The 21,053-nt window shown below is 38.6% G+C and overlaps 1 protein-coding gene across 2 annotated transcripts in view; it reads right to left on the bottom strand.

Annotated features, from left to right (window-relative positions):
• The window catches only part of GPR156 (G protein-coupled receptor 156), a 110,171-nt gene that overhangs the window by 21,726 nt on the left and 67,392 nt on the right, over positions 1-21,053 (bottom strand). For both annotated transcript variants that reach the window (XM_061167076.1, XM_061167075.1), the window contains exons 5-8: positions 7,464-7,599; positions 7,099-7,209; positions 1,990-2,115; positions 841-936 (exon numbers count right to left, since the gene is read on the bottom strand). In XM_061167076.1, the coding sequence (XP_061023059.1) occupies positions 841-936; positions 1,990-2,115; positions 7,099-7,209; positions 7,464-7,599 (469 nt within the window). The remainder of the gene's footprint in view (positions 1-840; positions 937-1,989; positions 2,116-7,098; positions 7,210-7,463; positions 7,600-21,053) is intronic.

The following is a 21,053-nucleotide window of genomic DNA, read 5'->3' as shown; positions in this document are numbered from 1 at the left end:
GGTGAGTAAAATTAACTCTATGGTTTTGAAATGTTCAAATCTGATTTTATTAAAATGTTTTAACTCTATTAAAATTCTTGACAAAAAATAATGAGGTATGAATAAAGCATCTATATGTGCAGGACTCATGTTTGAGTGACTCACATTCGCTCTCATTGCTGAGAAGTGTGGGGTAGAGGGCAGTTGGCAGGCTTGGGTGGGGAGCTGGGGGACTTAATGTGCAGATTTGAGGTCCTCCACAGGAACTGCTTGTCGACCAGGGAGCCCATGGGGTCCTGGCTTAGTCAGCTTCCTGATGCTCAGCACTCTTTCTCCTTTCTTTCTTTGTCATATAGAAATATATTGCAGAAAATAAAATGGAAATGGGATTACATAAAAGACACTGGAGAAATAAATCAAGTTGAGTCGCAGAGGGAGTTGCTATGGGGGAAGTGCTGAGTTTCTGTGCCAGGGAGGATGTGCTCTTCCACAGGGGCTTGAAGAACCAGAGAGGCACTTTGCTTTCAGAACTGTTGGGGGTTGCGGGGGCGGGGTGCAGTGGAAGACTAATAATAAAACATCTACTCATTTATTAAGCTCTTACTATGGGCCAGGAGTGGTTGAAAACTCAACATGCATCAACCCTTTCAAAACTCACAACTGTTCTGAGATGATGGTACACCATCTTCGTTTTACATATGAGGGAACCGAGGCTCAAAGAGGTTAAATGAGGTTCAGGGTCAGCTAGGAAGGGACTGAGTCAGACTTTGCAGGAATCCCCTCATTAACTCCTGTAATTCCTCTTCATATCCATTTATTGGTAACAGAGAGATAGCATTCCAAGGAGATAAGGTTACCAACCTTGCATCCCAAAATGAGAGCAATCCAGATGTCGGAGTACCGGGAAGCACAGAAGTGTGTGCTGGTCAGAGAGCAGGACACGTCTCTCCCTGTCACCTAGGAGGGACATAGGGTCAGGACTGAGGGCACCCACAGTTACATAGCCAATCTTTGTACACATTCTGGAACACATATACACAGCCGATCTTTGTACACATTCTGGATTGTGAACTCCTCTACAGCTCCTTTAATATGTAAAAACTAACTTAGGTGACTCCATTAGAATCTAAATGAGAGTAACTGAATTAGAGGAAAAGACAACCAAGTTGGGCTGACATGTGGATACTTGGGGCCAGGAGAGCTTACTCCTCTTATGTGCTTTACTACCACAGTGATTCAAATCAGTGCAGAAAAATCACAAATTATTTCATGTCCTGCTCCTGCTATTTCTTAATAGTTGAAACTTCAGTATTGAATCTGCACGTCAAGATCCCACTGTATTCCTCAGCCTCTTTGTGAGGCTGGAGACATAATGCTTCCTATTAATTAAACACTATGTTCTGAGCACAGCTGAATTCTTTACCTGTACTGTTTCACTTAATCTTCATCACAGCCCTATGAAATAGGTAGTATTAGTAATATTATCTCCATTTTACTTATGAGGAAAGTAAGCAAATTCTTATGAATTACTTTACTTATGAAAAGTAAATTCTTTACTTATGAGACTTAGAGAGGTTAAATAACCTTCCCAAGGTCACATGGCTGGTAAGTGGTAGAGCTGGGATTTGAACCAGGGTTGACTGACTCCAAAGAACACTTCAGAATCCTTTACCTTTCAACAATTGGGTAAGGCAACTCTGTAAGTCTCATTATTGATAATGTGGAAGTGGAGTTAGCTGCGAGGCAGATTCCTGTGTGCTGACATCTCAGCAGATGCCGCAGAACACTTGGGGTGGGAGGAGTAGTGGGAGTAGCAGCAGACCCTACAGACAAGGGGCAGGTGTTCAGGGCAGCCACAGCTCCTGACTCGCTATCCTCTTGGGGTCATTTGTCTTCTTGTTGGGAGGATGTCCACACAGTGAATGATCCTGGGAGAATGACCTCTGTGTACTCACAGAAGCCAGTCCCTCCTGCTCAGGAACTAGATTCTCCAGGGGTTGGGTCTCTCACCGTCATACTGACACTGAGAATCTGGAGACACTGGATGGGATCAGTCAGCACCCAAGTCATGAGCAGGATCACATCAGCTATCACCAGGGCTGCCACCAACCCCAGAAGCTGCAGGTCTTTGATTATCTGCAAAAGAGTCAAGGTCATAACTTTCCTTTGCTCACTGGCTATACAACAAATGGAGTCTAGAGTGTTCTATGCACTCTGAGCTAAAGGCTACTGGGTTAATCTTCCAAATGGACTTCAAAGCCAGTCATCAAAAAAAAAAAAAAAAAAAAAAAGATGATACAGACACGAAACGTACTCAGTGATTCTATGTTCATATCATCGTTTTCATTTGTTTGCCCTTTCCATATCCTGACTTTCCCACGAAGGATTCAAGCAATATTATAAAATAAATACACTATTATTTCTAAATATGTTTATACAAGCACATACAGAGATGTGGAAACTTTCATATAAAACTATGAACAACCATTAACCTGGAGGGTCAGACTGAGAGATGATGGTGGTGGAGGAGAGACTACTAGCATTTTCTTCAAACATATCTAAATCATTTGATTTATTACAAAGAGACTGTGTTATTTTTGTGGTTAGAAAAATAAAAATTTTAAAATGTATATAGCAATAGGATGAAAAACATTAGGGAAAATAGATAATAAGGAGAATTATGATGAATGCTCTGGTGAGGAGAGCACATAGCCTTCAAGAACTGGGGCAGAAATGCAATTCTGCACTTTTGACAACCAATGAAAAGAAGGAAGCACAACTAGTTACATGATTCATGGTGTCTATAAGAAAAACAAATCAGTTGCTGAATTAAAATGCTCCAAACTAGTGATAAGGAGAAAATTTTCAAATCAACCAGCAAAAAATGACACAGCAAGTATAGAAGAAAAAAAATAAGGAAGACATCAGATTTCTCCTCAGACACAAGGTCAAGTGAGAAAACAGTGGAAATCTTCAAAAGTACTCAAGGGAAAAAAAAAAAATTCAACCTAGAATCTTATACTCAGAAAAAGTATCTTTCAAAAACAAAGGTGAAATAAAGACTTTTTCAGATAAAAGCTGAAAGAATTCAGCATTAGCACACCTGCATGAGAATGTGAGATAAATCTGAAGCAAAAGGAAAAAATATCAGATGAATATAGGTATCTATACAAGGAAATCAAGAGCTCTGGAAATGTTAACTTCATAGAAAAACATATGACTGATATTTACTATTTAAATATCCTTAAAATGTAACAGATTGTTTAAACAAAAATTAATAACAATTGTATGGGGCTTGTAAAATATGTAAAAGCAACACAAAGATTGGAAGATGGGGAAATGGAAGCATACCACTGTAAAATACTTATGCTATAAGTAAATACCAATTATATAATTATACACAAACTCTTCCAGAAATTGAATTGGAAGGAATACTTCCCAACTTATTCTACGAATACTCTGTTACCAAAACCAGGCGAAGATTTTATAAGGAAAGAAAGCTACAGAGCAACATACCTTAAGAAATGAATATAAATATTATAAACAGAATTTTATGAAACTGAATCTAACAATGTAAGAGGATAATACACAAAGACCAAGTGGAGCTTGTTTCAGGGATGCAAGATTGGTTTGAGATCCTAAAATTATTTAATATAATTCACCATATGAGCAAAGAAAAAACCATATGGTTAATAGATACAGAAAACACATTTGACAATATCTAACATTAATTCTTTATAGAAACTCAATAAAATAGGAATTGAGAAGAAATTCCCCAATTAGATAAAGGGCATTACAATAAAACTACAGCTAACATCTAACATAAAGCTAACATTATGATAAAACAAACTTAACATTAGTTTTGACTAAGATGGATGTTTCCCCCATATGATCAAGAACAACTCAAGGAACTTCTATTAAACATTGTACTAGTGTTTCTAGTCAGTGCCATCATAGAGATTGGAAAGTAAATGTCTTTTACAGAAGATATGGTCATCTATGCAGAAAATCTGATAGAATCTACACAAAAGCTACTAGAACTAATAAGTAATTTAGCAAGACTGCAGCAGGTAAGATCAGCTTAAAAAATCAATTGTATTAATATTATATATATATTAGCAACAAAAATTGTAAAGTGAAATAAAAACAGTAACATGTATAATATCAGAAAAATATAAAATACTTAGACATAAATTTGATAAAAGATATGGAAGACCTTCACTGAAAGCTGCAAAAAAATTGCTGAGAGAAATTAGAAAAGACCTAAATAAATGAAGCAATATGCTGTGTTTATGGGTTAAAAGATACAACATTGTTAAGAAGTCAATTCTCCACAATTTTATCTACAAATTCAATACAATCTCAATCAAAATCTCTGCTGAAATTTGCAGAAATTGGCAAAGTGATTCAAAAATTTATATGGAAATTCAAAGAACCCAGATTAGCCAAAACAACATTGAGGGAGAACTAATACTCCCTAACTCAAGATTTAATATAAAGCTACAATAATATGGTATTGGTGTCAAACAATGACATCAATGAGATAGAGTTTAGTAGTAGTTATACACATCTATGGACAAATAGTTTTCAACAAAGGTGCAAAGGTAATTTGGTGAAGAAAGGAGTCTTTTCAACAAATGGTGCCAGAACAATTGGATATCCATACATAAAAAATGGACTCCAATCTATATATTACATCATATTTCAAAATTAACTCAAAATGAATCATAGACCTGCATTTAAAAAAAAAAAACAACTCTTAAAACTTCTAGAAGTAAACATAGAAGAAAAACTTTTGAGGCCTTGGGTTAGGCAAGTTTCTTAAGTCTGATACCCAAAACACGATCCATGAAAGAATAAAGTAAGAAACCGAACTTCATCAAAATTAGAAATTTCTTCTGTTTAAAAGACATTCGTAAGTGAATGAAAAGCCATAAACTAGAAGCAAATCTTTGCAAATCATATATTTGATAAAAGACTATATCCAGAATGTAAAAAGAACCCTCAAAGCTTAATAATGAGAAAAAAAATCAACTAAATTAAAAAACAGGTGATTGATTTGAGCAGATACTTCACCAAAGAAGATATATGGATGGCAAATAAGCATATAAAAAGACACTCAACATTGCATCAGGGAAATGAAACTAAAATACAATGAGATTCCACTGCACATACTTAATAGAATGACTGACACAAATACCAACCAAGTCTAATGTTGGGAAGGAAGTGGAGGAAAGGGACTCATATACCATTGGTGGGAACGTAAAATTGTACAGCCACTTTGTAAAACAGTCATGCAATTTCTTTAAAAGTTAAACATATACTTACCATATATCTAATCACTCTATGCTTGGTTTTTTTAAAACCTTTTTATTTTATATTGGAGTACAGTTGATTAACAATATTGTGACAGCTTCAAGCGGACAGCAAAGGGACTCAGTCATACATGTATGTGCATCCGTTCTCCACCAAATTCCCCTCCCATCCAGGCTGCCACATTATGCTTAGGTTTTTAACGAAGAGAAATGAAAGTATGATATGTGTGCACAAAGATTCATACACAAATGTTCATAGAAGTTTTATTTTTAATAGCCCCAAACTGGAAACAAATCCAAACACCTACCAATAGGTAAATGGATAAACCAACTGCAGTTATATCTACACACTGAAAAATTACTCAACAATAATAAGGAAAGAACCACTGATGCAAGTAACAACATAGATGAATCTCAGAATAATTAGGCCAAGTAGAAGAAAGATAAAAATACACACTGTATAATTCCACTTATATAAAATTCTGGAAAATTCAAACTAATCTACACTGACAGAAAGCAGGTCAATGGTTGACTGGGTACAGGAATAGGGGATATAAGAATTCGACAATAGAGGAAGATGACAAGGGTGTATGAGGAGACTTGCGGATTATAACCCACATTTCATAGTGTATACACATGTCAAAATATATCAAATCATACACTTTAAATAATGCGGTTCATTGCATGTCAATTATCTCTAAATAGAGTTATTTATCACCTGATGCGAAGACCTGACTCATTGGAAAAGACCTTGATGCTGGGAAAGATTGAGGGCAGGAGGAGAAAGTGGTGATAGAGGATGAGATGGTTGGATGATATCGCCATCCAATGGACATGAGTTTAAGCAAACTCCAGGAGACAGTGAAGGACAGGGATGCCTGGATGCTACCGTCCATGATGTTGTAAAGAGTCGGATACGACTTAGCGAATGAATAAAAACAAAGCTATTTTTTAAAAAAGGGAATTAGTGTTCTAGAGGCATGGATGAGCTTACTGTCCTTTAGGCAATGTTTCTCATATGTATGGTTATTCACAGAGGAGTTTTTGATAAATATTCACCACAATTTAATAACATTTGCTAAAAGAAAACCTTGTCAGTCCAGAGAAGTAAACTCCAACTGAGTAATATGTTGGATCTGGACAGGATCGATATAGAATAAGGGGTATGATGATCAGCCTTTGAGGTTTGGGCAGCTCCATCAGGAAACATGATAAAATGAGGGAACGTGGTTAGGATGACACCTGATGTCAGGGACACATAGGTAATCTGGCTGCTGCATAGCTGCTAGGGTTGATTCTGTCTGAATGGATATGTTCTTCCTTGCTCACTGTTTCCAGCCCATCCTTCTTAGTACAGAGCATGGCCTTCTTGTATGGAAAAGAACTGGGCTCCAAAGAGAGGAATAATTGCTTACTTGCTATAGCTTCTCTGTAATCACTATCCCTCTGCCAACTTTTCAGCTCACACCTGTGCCAAGAAACAGCCCCTCTGGGCATCCTGCTCTCCCTCAGGCTGGTGCCAGATAAGGGTCAGCTCACACATCCCCCAGAGTAGTACCAGGGCCTGGGATGCATATGAAGCAGGACTTCTATTTAAAGACCTGTCTCCCAATAGCACTGACAAACAACTTTCCAGTCTTGGAATTTATGAGGCCACATGACTCCAAGATTTGAAGTAAGGGGCAGGAACTTCAGATCATCATAAAAGGGCCAGACCCAGTAATTTGGCACAAGTTTCTCTAGCTTTTAATCAATAATGGAGCTACTATCTATGATCAAGCATGTGTACTTGCTACCTACTTACCACTCTCTTGTCCGGAACCCTCTGGGTAAACACCTTGTAGAGTCGCCAGCTCTTCCCAAGAATGGGGCCAAACACCAGGGAGGTTCCAATGCACAACATGGAGAGTCTTATCTACAGGTGGAAAGGGACAGAAGAAAGAGGCATGAGAGAAACCTTTGTGGTTCTCCATACATTCCGATCTGCAAAGCTTCAGTCCACAGAGGACCTGGGGCAGAAAGTGGACCTCACTGACTTAGGGTTCCAGGGTTTGCCTCTGAAACAGCCCACACCAGGGATAAAGGTAACCAACACCCACAGGAGCAGATGATTTCAAAAATTATCAAAACTTGCATGATATTCAAAATAAAATTGAAGATTTCACCTACCTGAATGAGAGTTTCCATTGAACTTCCCACTAAAGCACCTTGATTGTGAATCCCAAAGAGATAAGCACTACTGTAAGTCAGACAACTGCCCAATAAGGTCACAATGTTCAGATTGGGACTGGACATCTTCACAATCCTATGGGAAACCAGGAAGAAAGACACTTACAGTCATGACATTTGTCCTGGGAGTGGACAAAGTTTCCCTGCCAGCAAAATCTCCAATGCGGCCTCGGAGTAAAAGGTCATAGTGAAGACTAATTTACAATCCTGTGAAAAATTGTTATGATTTATTTAAATTTATTTTCAGAAAGAACTACATTCTGGCATTTCTTGCTTATATAACTCCAAGTCTTAAAAGAGGGCCAACTTCCCCCAAACAGGTGGTATCACAGAAGAGTTAGAATTTTTCCCTAAAGTATATGGTTGCTAAGAGACTGCTCTATGCAGCCTAGTGAATAAATAACTAGCAGGTAGATACCTAAGGAGATACAGTTTGGAACCTTTAAAAGTGATCTGTAAGGTAAACTATTAGAAAAAACAGGCAAAGATACCACAAAAAAGAGAAAATTACAGGCCAATATCACTAATAAACATAGGTGCAAAAATCCTTAACAAAATACTAGCAAATCAAATCCAACAATAAAAGGATCATACACCATGATCAAGTGGGACTTAACACAGGGGTGCGAGGATTTTTCAATATCTGCAAATCCATACACATTAACAAACTGAAGAATAAAAACCATATGATCATCTTAGTAGCTGCAGAAAAAGCTTTTGACAAAATTCAACATCCATTTATGATAAAAACGCTCCAAAAAGTGGGCATTGAGGGAACCTACCTCAACAAAATAAAGGTATGTATGACAAATCTACAGCTAACATTATACTCAGTGGTGAAAAGCTGAAAGCATTTTCTCTAAGATCAGACAAGGATGGCCACTCTTACTATTTTTATTCAACATTGCTTTGGCAGTCCTAGCCACAGCAATCAGAGAAGAAAAAGAAAAAAACAAATCCAAGCTGGAAAAGAAGTAAAACTGCCACTATTTGTACATGACATTATACTTTACACAGAAAATCCTAAAGATGCTACCAGAAAACTAGAGCTCATCAATGAATTTGGTAAAGTTACAGGATACAAAATTAATACAAAATTAATTAATACGTTTCTTTTTAAAAATTTGTATTTATTTATTTTTGTCTGTGCTGGGTCTTTGTTGCTTTGCATGGGTTTTCTCTAGTTGGAGTGAGCAGGGGTTACTCTTAGTTGCCCTGCTTGGGCTTCTCATTATGGTGGCTTCTCTTGTTGCAGAGCACAAGCTCAAAGGAAGCAAGAATATACAACAGAAAAAACACAGTCTCTTCAAAGTGTGGTACTGGGAAAATTGGACTGCTACATGTAAAAGGATGAAATTAGAACATTCTCTAACACCATACACAATATTAAACTCAAAATGAATTAAAGACCTAAATGTAAAACCAGATACCATAAAATTCCTAGAGGAAAACAGTCAGAATACTCTGATAAATTGTAGCAATATCTTATGGGATTCATCTTCTAGAGTGATGAAACGAAAAAGAAAAAGAAACAAATAGGATCTAATTAAACTAAAAAGATTTTTCACAACAAAGAAAACCATAAACAAAACAAAAAAGACAATCTACAGAATGGGAGAAAATATTTGCAAATGATATAACTGACAAGAGATTAATCTCCAAAATATATAACAGTTCATAAAGCTCAATAACAAAAAAAAAAAAAACACCCACTCAGAAAATGGGCAGAAGACCTAAATAGACATTTTTTCCAGAGAAGACATAGGGATGATCAAAAGGCACATGAAAAGATGCTCAACACTGCTAATTACTAGAGAGATGCAAATCAAAACTACAATGAATTATCACCTCACACTAGTCAGAGTGTCCATCATCAAAAAGTCTACAAATAGTAAATTTTGGACAGGAAATGGAGAAAAAGGAACCCTCCTACACTGTTGGTGGGAATGTAAACTGATGCAGAAATATGGAGAATAGTATGGAAGTTCCTTAAGGAACAAAAAAATAGAATTGTCATATGAGTCAGCAATCTAACTCCTGGGCATATACCTGGAGAAAACCATAATTTTAAAGGATACATACATCCTAATGCTCAGTGCAGCACTGTTTATAATAGCCAAGACATGGAAACAACCTAAATGTCCATTGAGAGCTGAATGGATAAAGAAGATGTGGTATGTATATACAATGGAATATTAATCAGTCATAAAAAATGAAATAATGCCATTTGCAGCAACATGGCTAGACCTAGATTATCTCACTAAGTCAAATAAACCAGACAGAGAAAGACAAATATCAGAAGATATCACTTATATGTGGAATCTAATTAAAAATGATGCAAATGCACTTAGATATAAAACAGAAATAGACCCATAGAAATATAAAACAATCTTATGGTTACCAAAAGGGAAAGGAGGGAGGGATAAATTAGGAATTTGAGATTAATATATATACACCATTATATACAAAATGGGCTTCCCAGGTGGCTCAGTGGTAAAGAATTCGCCTGCAATAAAGGAGACGCAGGAGACGTGGGATCAATCCCTGGATTGGGAAGATCCCCTGGAGGAGGGCATGGAAACCCACTCCAGCATTTTTGTCTAGAGAATCCCATGGAGAGAAGAGCCTAGCAGGCTACAGTCCATAGGATTGCAAAGAGCTGGACAGGACTGAAGAGATTTGAGCACACACGCACGGATATATAAAATAAATAACCAACAAGGACCTACTGTATAGCATAGAGAACTACACTCAATATTTTACAATAACCTATAAGGGAAAAGAATTTGAGAACAAATATGTGTAATACATATATATGTGTATATATGTGTGTGTGTGCATGTATATATATATATATATATATATATATATATATATATTTCAGTTCAGTTCAGTTCACTCAGTCATGTCTGACTCTTTGCGACCCCATGAACTGCAGTATGCCAGGCCTCCCTGTCCATCACCAACTGCCGGAGTTTACCCAAACCCATGTCCATTGAGTCAGTGATGCCATCCAACCATCTCATCCTCTGTTGTCCCCTTCTCCTCCTGCTCTCAATCTTTCCCAGCATCAGGGTCTTTTCAAATGAGTCAGCTCTTCGCATCAGGTGGCCGAAGTATTGGAGTTTCAGCTTCAACATCAGTCTTCTCAATGAACACCCAGGACTGATCTCCTTTGGGATGGACTGGCTGGATCTCCTTGCAGTTCAAGGGACTCTCAAGAGTCTTCTCTAATACCACAGTTCAAAAGCATCAATTCTTTGGTGCTCAGATTTCTTTATAGTCCAACTCTCACATCCATACATGACCACTGGAAAAGCCATAGCCTTGGCTAGATGGACCTTTGTGGACAAAGTAATGTCTCTGCTTTTTATTTATTTGTTTTTTCATTTATTTTTATTAGTTGAAAGCTAATTACTTTACAATACTGTAGTGATTTTTGCCATACACTGACATGAATCAGCCATGGATTTACATGTGTTCCCCATCCCGATCCCCCCTCCCGCCTCCCTCCCCATCCCATCCCTCTGGGTCTTCCCAGTGCACCAGCCCTGAGCACTTGTCTCATGCATGCAACCTGGGCTGGTGATCTGTTTCACCCTTGATAGTATACTTGTTTCAATGCTGTTCTCTCAGAACATCCCACCCTCGCCTTCTCCCACAGAGTCCAAAAGTCTGTTCTGTACATCTGTGTCTCTTTTTCTATTTTGCATATAGGGTTATCATTACCATCTTTTAAAATTCCATATATATGCATTAGTATACTGTATTGGTCTTTATCTTTCTGGCTTACTTCACTCTGTATAATGGGCTCCAGTTTCATCCATCTCATTAGAACTGATTCAAATGAATTCTTTTTAATGGCTGAGTAATATTCCATTGTGTATATGTACCACAGCTTCCTTATCCATTCGTCTGCTGATGGGCATCTAGGTTGCTTCCATGTCCTGGCAATTATAAACAGTGCTGCGATGAACATTGGGGTGCATGTGTCTCTTTCAGATCTAGTTTCCTCAGTGTGTATGCCCAGAAGTGGGATTGCTGGGTCATATGGCAGTTCTATTTCCAGTTTTTTAAGGAATCTCCACACTGTTCTCCATAGTGGCTGTACTAGTTTGCACTCCCACCAGCAGTGTAAGAGGGTTCCCTTTTCTCCACACCCTCTCCAGCATTTATTGCTTGTAGACTTTTGGATAGCAGCCATTCTGACTGGCGTGTAATGGTACCTCATTGAGGTTTTGATTTGCATTTCTCTGATAATGAGTGATGTTGAGCATCTTTTCATGTGTTTGTTAGCCATCTGTATGTCTTCTTTGGAGAAATGTCTGTTTAGCTCTTTGGCCCATTTTTTGATTGGGTCATTTACTTTTCTGGAATTGAGCTGCAGGAGTTGCTTGTATATTTAAACAAATGGGACCTAATTAAACTTAAAAGCTTTTGCACAACAGAGGAAACTGTAAGCCAGGTGAAAAGACAGCCCTCAGAATGGGAGAAAATAATAGCAAACGAAGCAACAAAGGATTAACGTCTTTGCTTTTTAATATGCTGTCTAGGTTGGTCATAACTTTCCTTCCAAGGAGTAAGCGTCTTTTAATTTCATGGCTGCAATCACCATCTGCAGTGATTTTAGAACCCTCCAAAATAAAGCCAGCCACTGTTTCTACTGTTTCCCCATCTATTTGCCATGAAGTGATGAGACCAGATGCCATGAACTTAGTTTTCTGAATGTTAAGCTTTAAGCCAACTTTTTCACTCTCATCAAGAGGCTCTTTAGTTCTTCTTCACTTTCTGCCATAAGGGTGGTGCATATCTGCATCTGCATCTGCATATCTGAGGTTATTGATATTTCTCCCGGCAATCTTGATTCCAGCTTGGGCTTCATCCAGCCCAGCGTTTCTCGTGATGTACTCTGCATATAAGTTAAATAAGCAGGGTGACAATATACAGCCTTGACGTACTCCTTTTCCTGTTTGGAACCAGTCTGTTGTCCACATATATGTTTACATGTACGTATAACTGAATTACTTTGCTGTACACCTGAAACTAACACAACACTGTAAATCAATTATGAAAGTGAAGTGAAAGTGAAAGTTGCTCAGTTGTGTCTGACTCTTTGCAAGCCCATGGACAATTGTCTGCCAGGCTCCTCTCTCCATGGAATTCTCCAGGCCTGAATACCGAAGTGGGTAGCTGTTCCCTTCTCCAGGGCATCTTCCTGACCCAGATATCAAACCCCAGGTCTCCGGCCTTGCAGGTGGATTCTTTACCATCTGAGTCACCAAGGAAGCCCAATCAACTATACTTCAATAAAAAATTAAGTTAAAAATAAAATGAGCTTTACAGTAAAATATTATTTGAAAAAAGTCTGGAGAGTTTTTCATGCACTATTTACTTTATTTGACATGTAAACTGTTTTCTTCTCTCTGTCTGACCAAGAAGAGAAAGAAAAGAGAAAGAAAGCAGGGGCTGAAAGCAGGAAATTTGGGAAGGACTACTTCTCAAGTGATTTTTAAAAAAATAATCTTATTTATTTATTTATTTTTGGCTGTGTTGGGTCTTAGTTACTGCAGGGCTTTCTCTAGTTGTGGAGTGGGGGTTTCTCTTCATTGCAATGTGCAGGCTTCTCACTGTGGTGACTTCTCTTGTCATGGTGTAGGGGTGCTAGGCTGCTCAGGCTTTAGGAGTTGCAGCATGTAGGCTCAGCAGTTAGGGCTCCCAGGCTCTAGAGCACAGGCTCAAAAATAGTGGCACATGGGCTTAGTTGCCCCATGGTACATGGGATCTTCCCAGATCAGGGATTGAACCATTGTCTCCTGTATTGGCAGGTGTATTCTTTACCACTGAGCCACTAGGGAAGACCCTTTAGAGATATTTGAGGTTTCAGAGCATTTTGAAGATTATAGGGAAAGGTAGACAGAGTCTGAGACATACTCTCAGCACCAATAGAGGTTGTAGACAAGGTACAAATGAGTGAACTGGTTAACCTAAGGGAAAAACCAGACTTAAACTGGACTGTGATTGATAACAATTACGAAATAAAAATAACTAGTAGCAAATTAAGAAATAATGTAATACTTAAGGGTTTTAGTCTAAATAGTGTATTCCATTGTTCAGTCGTTCAGTTGTGTCTGACTCTTTGTGATTCCATGGACTGCAGCACACCAAGCTTCCTGTCCTTGACCATCTTCCGGAGTTTGCTCAAACTCATTCCATTGCGTTGGTGATGCCATCAACCATCTCATCCTCTGCCGATTCCTTCTACTTGTGCCTTCAATCTTTTCCAGCATCAAGGTCTTTTCCAATGAGTCAGCTCTTCACATCAAGTGGCCAAAGTACTGGAGCTTCAGCTTCAGCATCAATCCTTCCAGTGAATATTGAGGGTTGATTTCCTTTAGGACTGACTGGTTGAATCTCCTTGCAATCCAAAGGAACTCTCAAGAGTCTTCTCCAACATTATAGTCTGGAAGCATCAATTCTTCAGTGCTCAACCTTCTTTATGGCCCAACTCTCACACCCATACATGACTACTGGGAAAACCATAGCTTTGACTATATGGACCTTTGTTGGCAAAGTAATGTCTCTGTTTTTTAAAAATGGTGTCTATGTTTGTCATAGCTTTTCATAGTATATTCTCCATAAACACAATATTTATACTACTAGTCATTTGGTAATTATACTTATTATGTTCAGTTGTGTCCAATTCTTTGGGACCCCATGGACTGTAGCCTGCCAGGCTCTTCTATCCATAGAATTCTCCAGGCAAGAATACTGGAGGGGGTAGCCTTCCCTTCTTCAGGGGATCTTCCCAACAAAGGGATTGAACCTGGGTTTCCTGCATCGCAGGCAGATTCTTTACTGTCTGAGTACTTATACCTTTATTTTAAAATAATTACCGAGGGGGAAAGCATTCTTCTTTATGTACCTGGATTCCCTGCTGACTACCTTGAAGGCCAGAGCCAAGGCAAAACCAGCTACATACTATTTTAAAGACAGGCAAAGTATTTATCTGGGAGGCATTAAACAAACAGTTTGGCAGTGCAGGACTTAACTACCACCAGCCCAGCTTGATTATTTCATAGTCAGCAACATAATTACGTACACACACACAAGAATACCAAACCTCTGCCTGTGACTCAAGCCCCAAGCATAGTCACCATAGGCCAATGACTCTAGTTGAGCTTTACCTAGTCTTAGAGTAAAAACCTTTTTTTTTCCTTCCTCTAAAAGTGAAAACAACCTTCATGTATTCCCCTTGTAAATAGGGGATAATAATAATATACACTCTCCTCCTCCCAAACCAAAGAGTTGTGAGGGCTGAGGATTCAATGAGGCAATACAGCCAAGTGTGTGGTAGCATGCATAGGCCCCAGCAAGCAGCAAGCATGTTACAAATACAGCTGATGATGTTATTAATCTCATCATCTTCCAGGCTTTAGAAACCTGGGGATCACCTTTTGCTTCTTCCTTTTCCTTCTCCAGTTCTTTCTTTATCACCTCTACTCAATCATGGCGTTTCTTTCAATTGTTATTTCAAAATCTCTCTGAGCCGTCCCTCACATTCTATTCCTACTGCTGTCACATTTATCCAGGTTACAGTCACGTTAGGAGAAATGGAACTTGAGTCAGGTGTGAGATGGGAATCCTGGCTCAGCCAGTCACAGCTGTGTGACTTTCATTGAGTCATTTAACTAGTCTAGGTTCCTGTTTCCTCATTTGTGAAATGAGGATAATATCTTCTTTCTTATGTACCTACAGCATATTGTGAGGATCAAATGAGGTTTGTGCTAAAACTCCTTGAATACTCTAAGGCAATGCAAAAACATTAATTTTTAGGTTTTTTGGTATAAGCTTCAGCTCTCTGTAACACCAGTTTTTCCCTGTCCTAATATATCTTGTACATTATTTTCACATTTACCTTCTTAAAATATCATCTTCATTACTTAGCAAGAGAGCTACATGTATAAAGAACAACTTTCTATTGTTCACCTTAAGTCTCCTGTATCCCCATTTAAGATTTAGCCTTATTCTACCTATCCTTGTACTAATAGGTCTACATCCTCAGTCGTCATGTCTTTAAACTGTGGGCTAAAAGACAGTAATTGTCCCTAGTTTCTTTGTCTTTTCCCAAAAGAAGGGGGAATATGTAGTGAATGTGCATGTGTGCTAAAGTTGCTTTAGTTGTGTCCGACTCTTTGCGACCCAATGAACTGTAGCCCTTCAGGCTCCTCTGGCCATGGGATTCTCTAGGCCAGAATACTGGAGTGGGTTGCCATAGTCTCCTCCAGCAGACCTTCTCCACCCAGGGACTGAACCCATGTCTCTTATGTTTCCTGCATTGGCAGCTGGGTTCTTTACCACCAGCGCCACCCAGGAAGCCCATGTGATGAATACTGACTACCAAAGTAACAGTGATTATCAGCAGCTTCACAAAGCATTTGTTAAGAAAAGTAATATATCAGAGAGACCAGTTCTGACACTGACTTAGAAAACAGGGCACGGTTGGCTAGGACTGGCCACTCAGTGCAGCCAGTAGCTTGGGCAGTGGTACAACCAGTGGGTGGTCTCCTGAAAGACCAAGAAATGGGGCCGCCCTCCATAACCTCTCACAAGCTCCTAGGCATCAGCCATGAATATCCGATGAGGAGATTTTCACCAAGCAAGTATCCAGCTTTCACAGCCATGCTGTGTTTTCTAGATCACTGATTGGTAGGTTTCTTTCTTAACTCCCCTCTGGACCATTTTATGTGAACACCACTGTACAATCAGGTCACTTTTGTGTAGTTCAGTACTGCAAGAATCCTGATTTAGAGTTCCTCCCCCTCTTGATTTAGTTAGGAGGAACTCATTTTAGTGTTGTTTTTTTAAAAAAAAAAAACAACAACAAAATATACATTATATAGTCTTCACATCTCAAAAGTTGATGCAAACTGATTTCCAAATGGACATGTTATGACTTGTATATTTATGTTTTGATAATTTTCCAAATATTTTTACTGAAAACTTACCTCAGGAAAAAAAAAATGAATGGAAGACAATTTATCTGTTTTGTCTGGCCAAGTTAACACCTGTGAAGTCACTGAAAGGTGAATCATCTCCAATTCAGCAAGTGAATTATGTAAGTCTGGAGAATGTCTTTGATACTTTAATAGGAATTCAACCAATAATGTCATTTATATTTTTCTATTGAACTAAAAGATGAAGCCTGCATATGCTGAATATTTTAATCAACCACAAACATTAATTTCTACATGGCAAGAAGATTTAAATAATATCTACTTATAAAGTCTTTTATCTTTTTAAAGAGATAAAAAGTCCAGATGGGGTTACTGACAGAAACAATGTGGGAATTTTTATTTTGTAACTATCTCATTATCTTTTTTTCATTTATTAGTTGGCAGTACAAGGCAAGAGTTTTCTCAGTTCTCAAGTAAGGTCTCAGTACATAGAGGTAAATATCCATCTATATCTGTAGAATCTGTATAAACCAGGGTTACCATTTCAATAATCTTTAATGAATTTAGATGTATAAATAGCATCCACCAGCTCAGAGTATGATGTTTTAAAAATCTTAATCAAATATCAGTGTCTGACCTTGGAGTTTCATTATACTTGAATTTATGGAGACTGATTGGTCATCCTGAGGTTTCTTCTTACTGATGCTAAGGACAGAGTTTGGAAACATGGCCTGTGAAAGGAGCTAAGGTTACTTCTGAGCTTGCTGTGACAATCAGAAAACCTTCCTATAATGTCACAGGGCCATGCTTTCTAAAATGCTGCATGAATTTACATAAGTGGTATTGAGCTTTAAATATATCTAAAACTAAATATGAGTATCTTTCCAAAAAGCTTTTTAACAAAACAATTAAGATTAAATTGTGAAATTTATTGAATTTTTTTTAATCCACTGTTTTTGATCCATGCTACAATGGGATTATAAATCTAACTCATCTGGGTATGTTCCAAGTGACTTTATCATAATTTTATCTGTTGTGTTTCAGCAAATGTGATCATTTATCTCTAATGTATTAGGCTTAAACTCTGAACCCAATTCTGGACATGTCAAACTAATATTTGTGTGACTTGTAGCTATTTATAGTCAAACTTTGTCTCATAAGGGTGAGAGCGGCCTGGCTCTTCTTCTTTCTCTCCTGCCTGGGCCACCATCCTAGGAGACCATCCTAAGAGATTTCATTGACCTTTCAATTTTAAGAATTTAAATTCTTAAATTATAACAACTGCACTTTATTCTACTTTCAGATACCCATCCCCAAGGGTCACACCCTGAGTCTTATGATCATTCAAAATGGTTCCATTTCAGAAAATTTAAATACCAATACTCCACTCTCTGATCTCAATGAGTCCAAAATTTAACTCCTAGTTTTCCTCTCAACCTGTTCTTACATTCTTCCCCATCCCATTCAGATAATGGCAACTTCTTCTTTATATCTGCTTAGACTAAAAATTCTGGAGTCATACTTAACTCTAGCTCACCTCCCACATCCAATCTGTCATGAAATCCTATTGGCTATATCCCTAAAACATATCCAGAATCCAACTACTTCTCACCACCTCTGTTGCCATCACCCTGATCAAACTCTGATTTTGCAATTTGGATTACTGCACCAACCTCCTAACTGGACTCCCACTGCTTCTACTCTGGATCCTCCCAAAGTCTATTTTCAACACAGCAGCTATACCGATCATGTCACTTCTCTGCTCAAAACCCTGCAATGGCTTTCTATCTCATTCAGAGAAAAAGCCAAACTCTTTTCCAGTGTCTACAGTGCCTTCACATTTAGTCCCTGCTCTCTCTCTACCTCATTTTCTACTTCTTCCCCTTTTCCATCCAATGCCACATACCTCCTTGATATTCTATGAAAACACCAGGCATTCTCACACTTTAAGGCTTCAAAGTGATTGTTCTCCCTGCCTGGAATATTTTAATTAATGTATGTGTGTAGTTCATTCCCATTCTCCTTTCATGTCTTCGTTTAAATGTCACCCTCTCAACCTGGGCTATGATGATAATCCCAGTTAAAATCACACTCTTCCACTAGACTCCAAATCCTTCTTGTCCTACTCCATTCTCTCCAACCCCATCCCACCATAGTCCTTATCACCTTCTAACATGTTATGTAATATACATATTATAACTCTTCTTATTTAACGTCTTCTCTTGCCAGTTAGGTCTTCCCTGTAGCTCAAACGGTAAAGAATCCGTCTGCAATGCAGGAGACTCGGGTTCGATCTCTGGGTTGGGAAGATCCTCTGGAGAAGGGAATGGCAATCCACTCCAGTATTCTTGACTGGAGAATTCTATGGACAGAGGAGTTTGGAGGGCTACAGTTCATGGGGTCAGAAAGAGACACGACTGAGCAACTAACACTACCACTTGCCAATTAGAACAGCTCGTGATGTACTCCCAGCACTGTAACACTACCTCACATATTGAAATTACTCAATAAATACTTGACGAATGAATGAATGAGTCTCTTGTCTCCAGCCTTCTACTCTCATAAGCTTACATCTAATACATTTGCCCACTGAAGCCTCTGGGTTGCCAGTTCCTTGGTTCCTTAGCTTCCTCACAGTCTCTCTTCCTTTCTCTACTCAATTTCAGACCTCTGGTTAGCTATCTGAACTGACTCAACAACACTCAATTCTCTTTCCAAATAGGACCTTTTGGTGCAACCTGCTCAACACAACTCGCATCAAGAGTACAATCCACTGATGTTACTCAGCCATAAAAAGAATGAAATACTGCCATTTGCAGCAACATGGGTTGACCAAGAGATGATTATACTAAGTGAAGTAAGTCATACAGAGAAAGACAAATACCATATATCGTGTATATGTGGAATCTAAAATATGATACAAATGAACCTATCAGTGAAACAGAAACAGACTCACAGACATAGGAAACAAATATATGGTTACTAAAGGGGAAAGTGGGGGAGGGATAAATTAGGAGTATGGGATTAACAGATACACACCACTATATACAAAACAGGATTTAACAAGGATTTATTGTATAGCATAAGGAACTGTATTCAATGTCTTATAATGCAGAAGAAACTGAAGCTGTATGCTAGAAACTAACACAAATTGTAAATCAACTATAGTTACATTAAAAAATTATAATCCATTGTTTTATATCTAGGCAGCTGACTGCTGGGGGAGAATATTGTATAACCTTGTAGACTGTTGGCAACAAAATCAATCAGCCAAGCTTACTGTACTACCAGTCAATCCTTTTATTTGTTCTATGAGGTATTTCTTCATATTTCCTTTGTGAGTGACTCACTTCACTGGACTCAAAGAAATAAGAGCATGTGCCTGTCTGGATGATGCCCTCGGTCTAGGCTTGGTCCCCTCCTCTTTGTCCTTATATTACCCCAGGCTATATGTACACCAATACAACTGTCATGTTATATTACAACCTTTTTATTTGTTCCACTAGACAATTTCTACTCCTCAAAAGCCAGGCTGTTTCTTATTTGTCTGTATCTCAGTCCCTAGTACAGGTTTTGGAAAACAGCAAGTATTCCATAACCATTTGTTAGACAAATGAATGAATTCACTGATGGACATGGAAAGCCCATTGTCCTCTTCCTTCATCTCATTTTTCCCTGGCATTTCTCTCCTCTGTTAGGTGGATGGATGAGGCTCTCATCTGTCTGAAAGTTAGTCAAATGGCCATAAAGCAGCAGAGATCCCTGATAGTCTGAGGGAGAGTCTAGAGCTGGTTCAATGTTTGTATGCTAAGAGGAGTACATTCTGGGTAAAGGTAGGAGTTTTAGGAGGATCCCCTTAGTCCCTCCTAGAATGGCTGAAAACTCTCTGGCGTTACTGAACACAAAAGGGACAAGATATTTTAGGTGCTATGGACTTCCACAGACACAGGATTTTAACCACTTGGCAAATTCCAGACACCAAACCCTCACTGAAAAGCCTTGTCATCTGGGTAAGCCCCTCCTTAGCTTTGCCTCTCAGTATGATGCTGAGGGAGTCTAAAAATAAATGAGAGAAAGGATCCTAACAGGGTGCTTGCTCTTCCATTCTTTGTTTCTAGGAAAGTGCAGCATCTTGGAGGTGTGTATACTCACACAGGCGCACACATGTGTGTTCACTTGTCTCCATTGAAATCAGGCCACCTGAGAGACTCCTTTCCATTGGCTGAATTCCCCCAGGAAATGCTTTTGTCCGCTATATCTCTTACATCATGTGTTGAGAGCCATGTAGGCCCAGTGATATAATGACAGCCCTTGTCGAGCAATTGATGGATAAGACCTCATCTTCATGACCACACAGACTACAGGATCTCAGCTGACATCTGCTCAGAGGTTAACAACACGCATCCCATTCTGACTTCAGAAAATCTGCTGATCTTGATTTGCTGCTGCTTCTATCTAGGCTACAATGCATGCCTTCTCTTTACATCCTCGCAGGCAGTCAAGGGTGTTTTGTCAAGAACTGAAACACTCAGCCCTGCTGCTTGTCCTGAGTAAGCCTGGCTTCCCTAAATCTGCC

This window comes from Dama dama, chromosome 19 (assembly GCF_033118175.1).
Source record: "Dama dama isolate Ldn47 chromosome 19, ASM3311817v1, whole genome shotgun sequence".
Lineage (NCBI taxonomy): Eukaryota > Metazoa > Chordata > Mammalia > Artiodactyla > Cervidae > Dama > Dama dama.
This window is presented reverse-complemented; position numbering and strand designations above follow the sequence as displayed.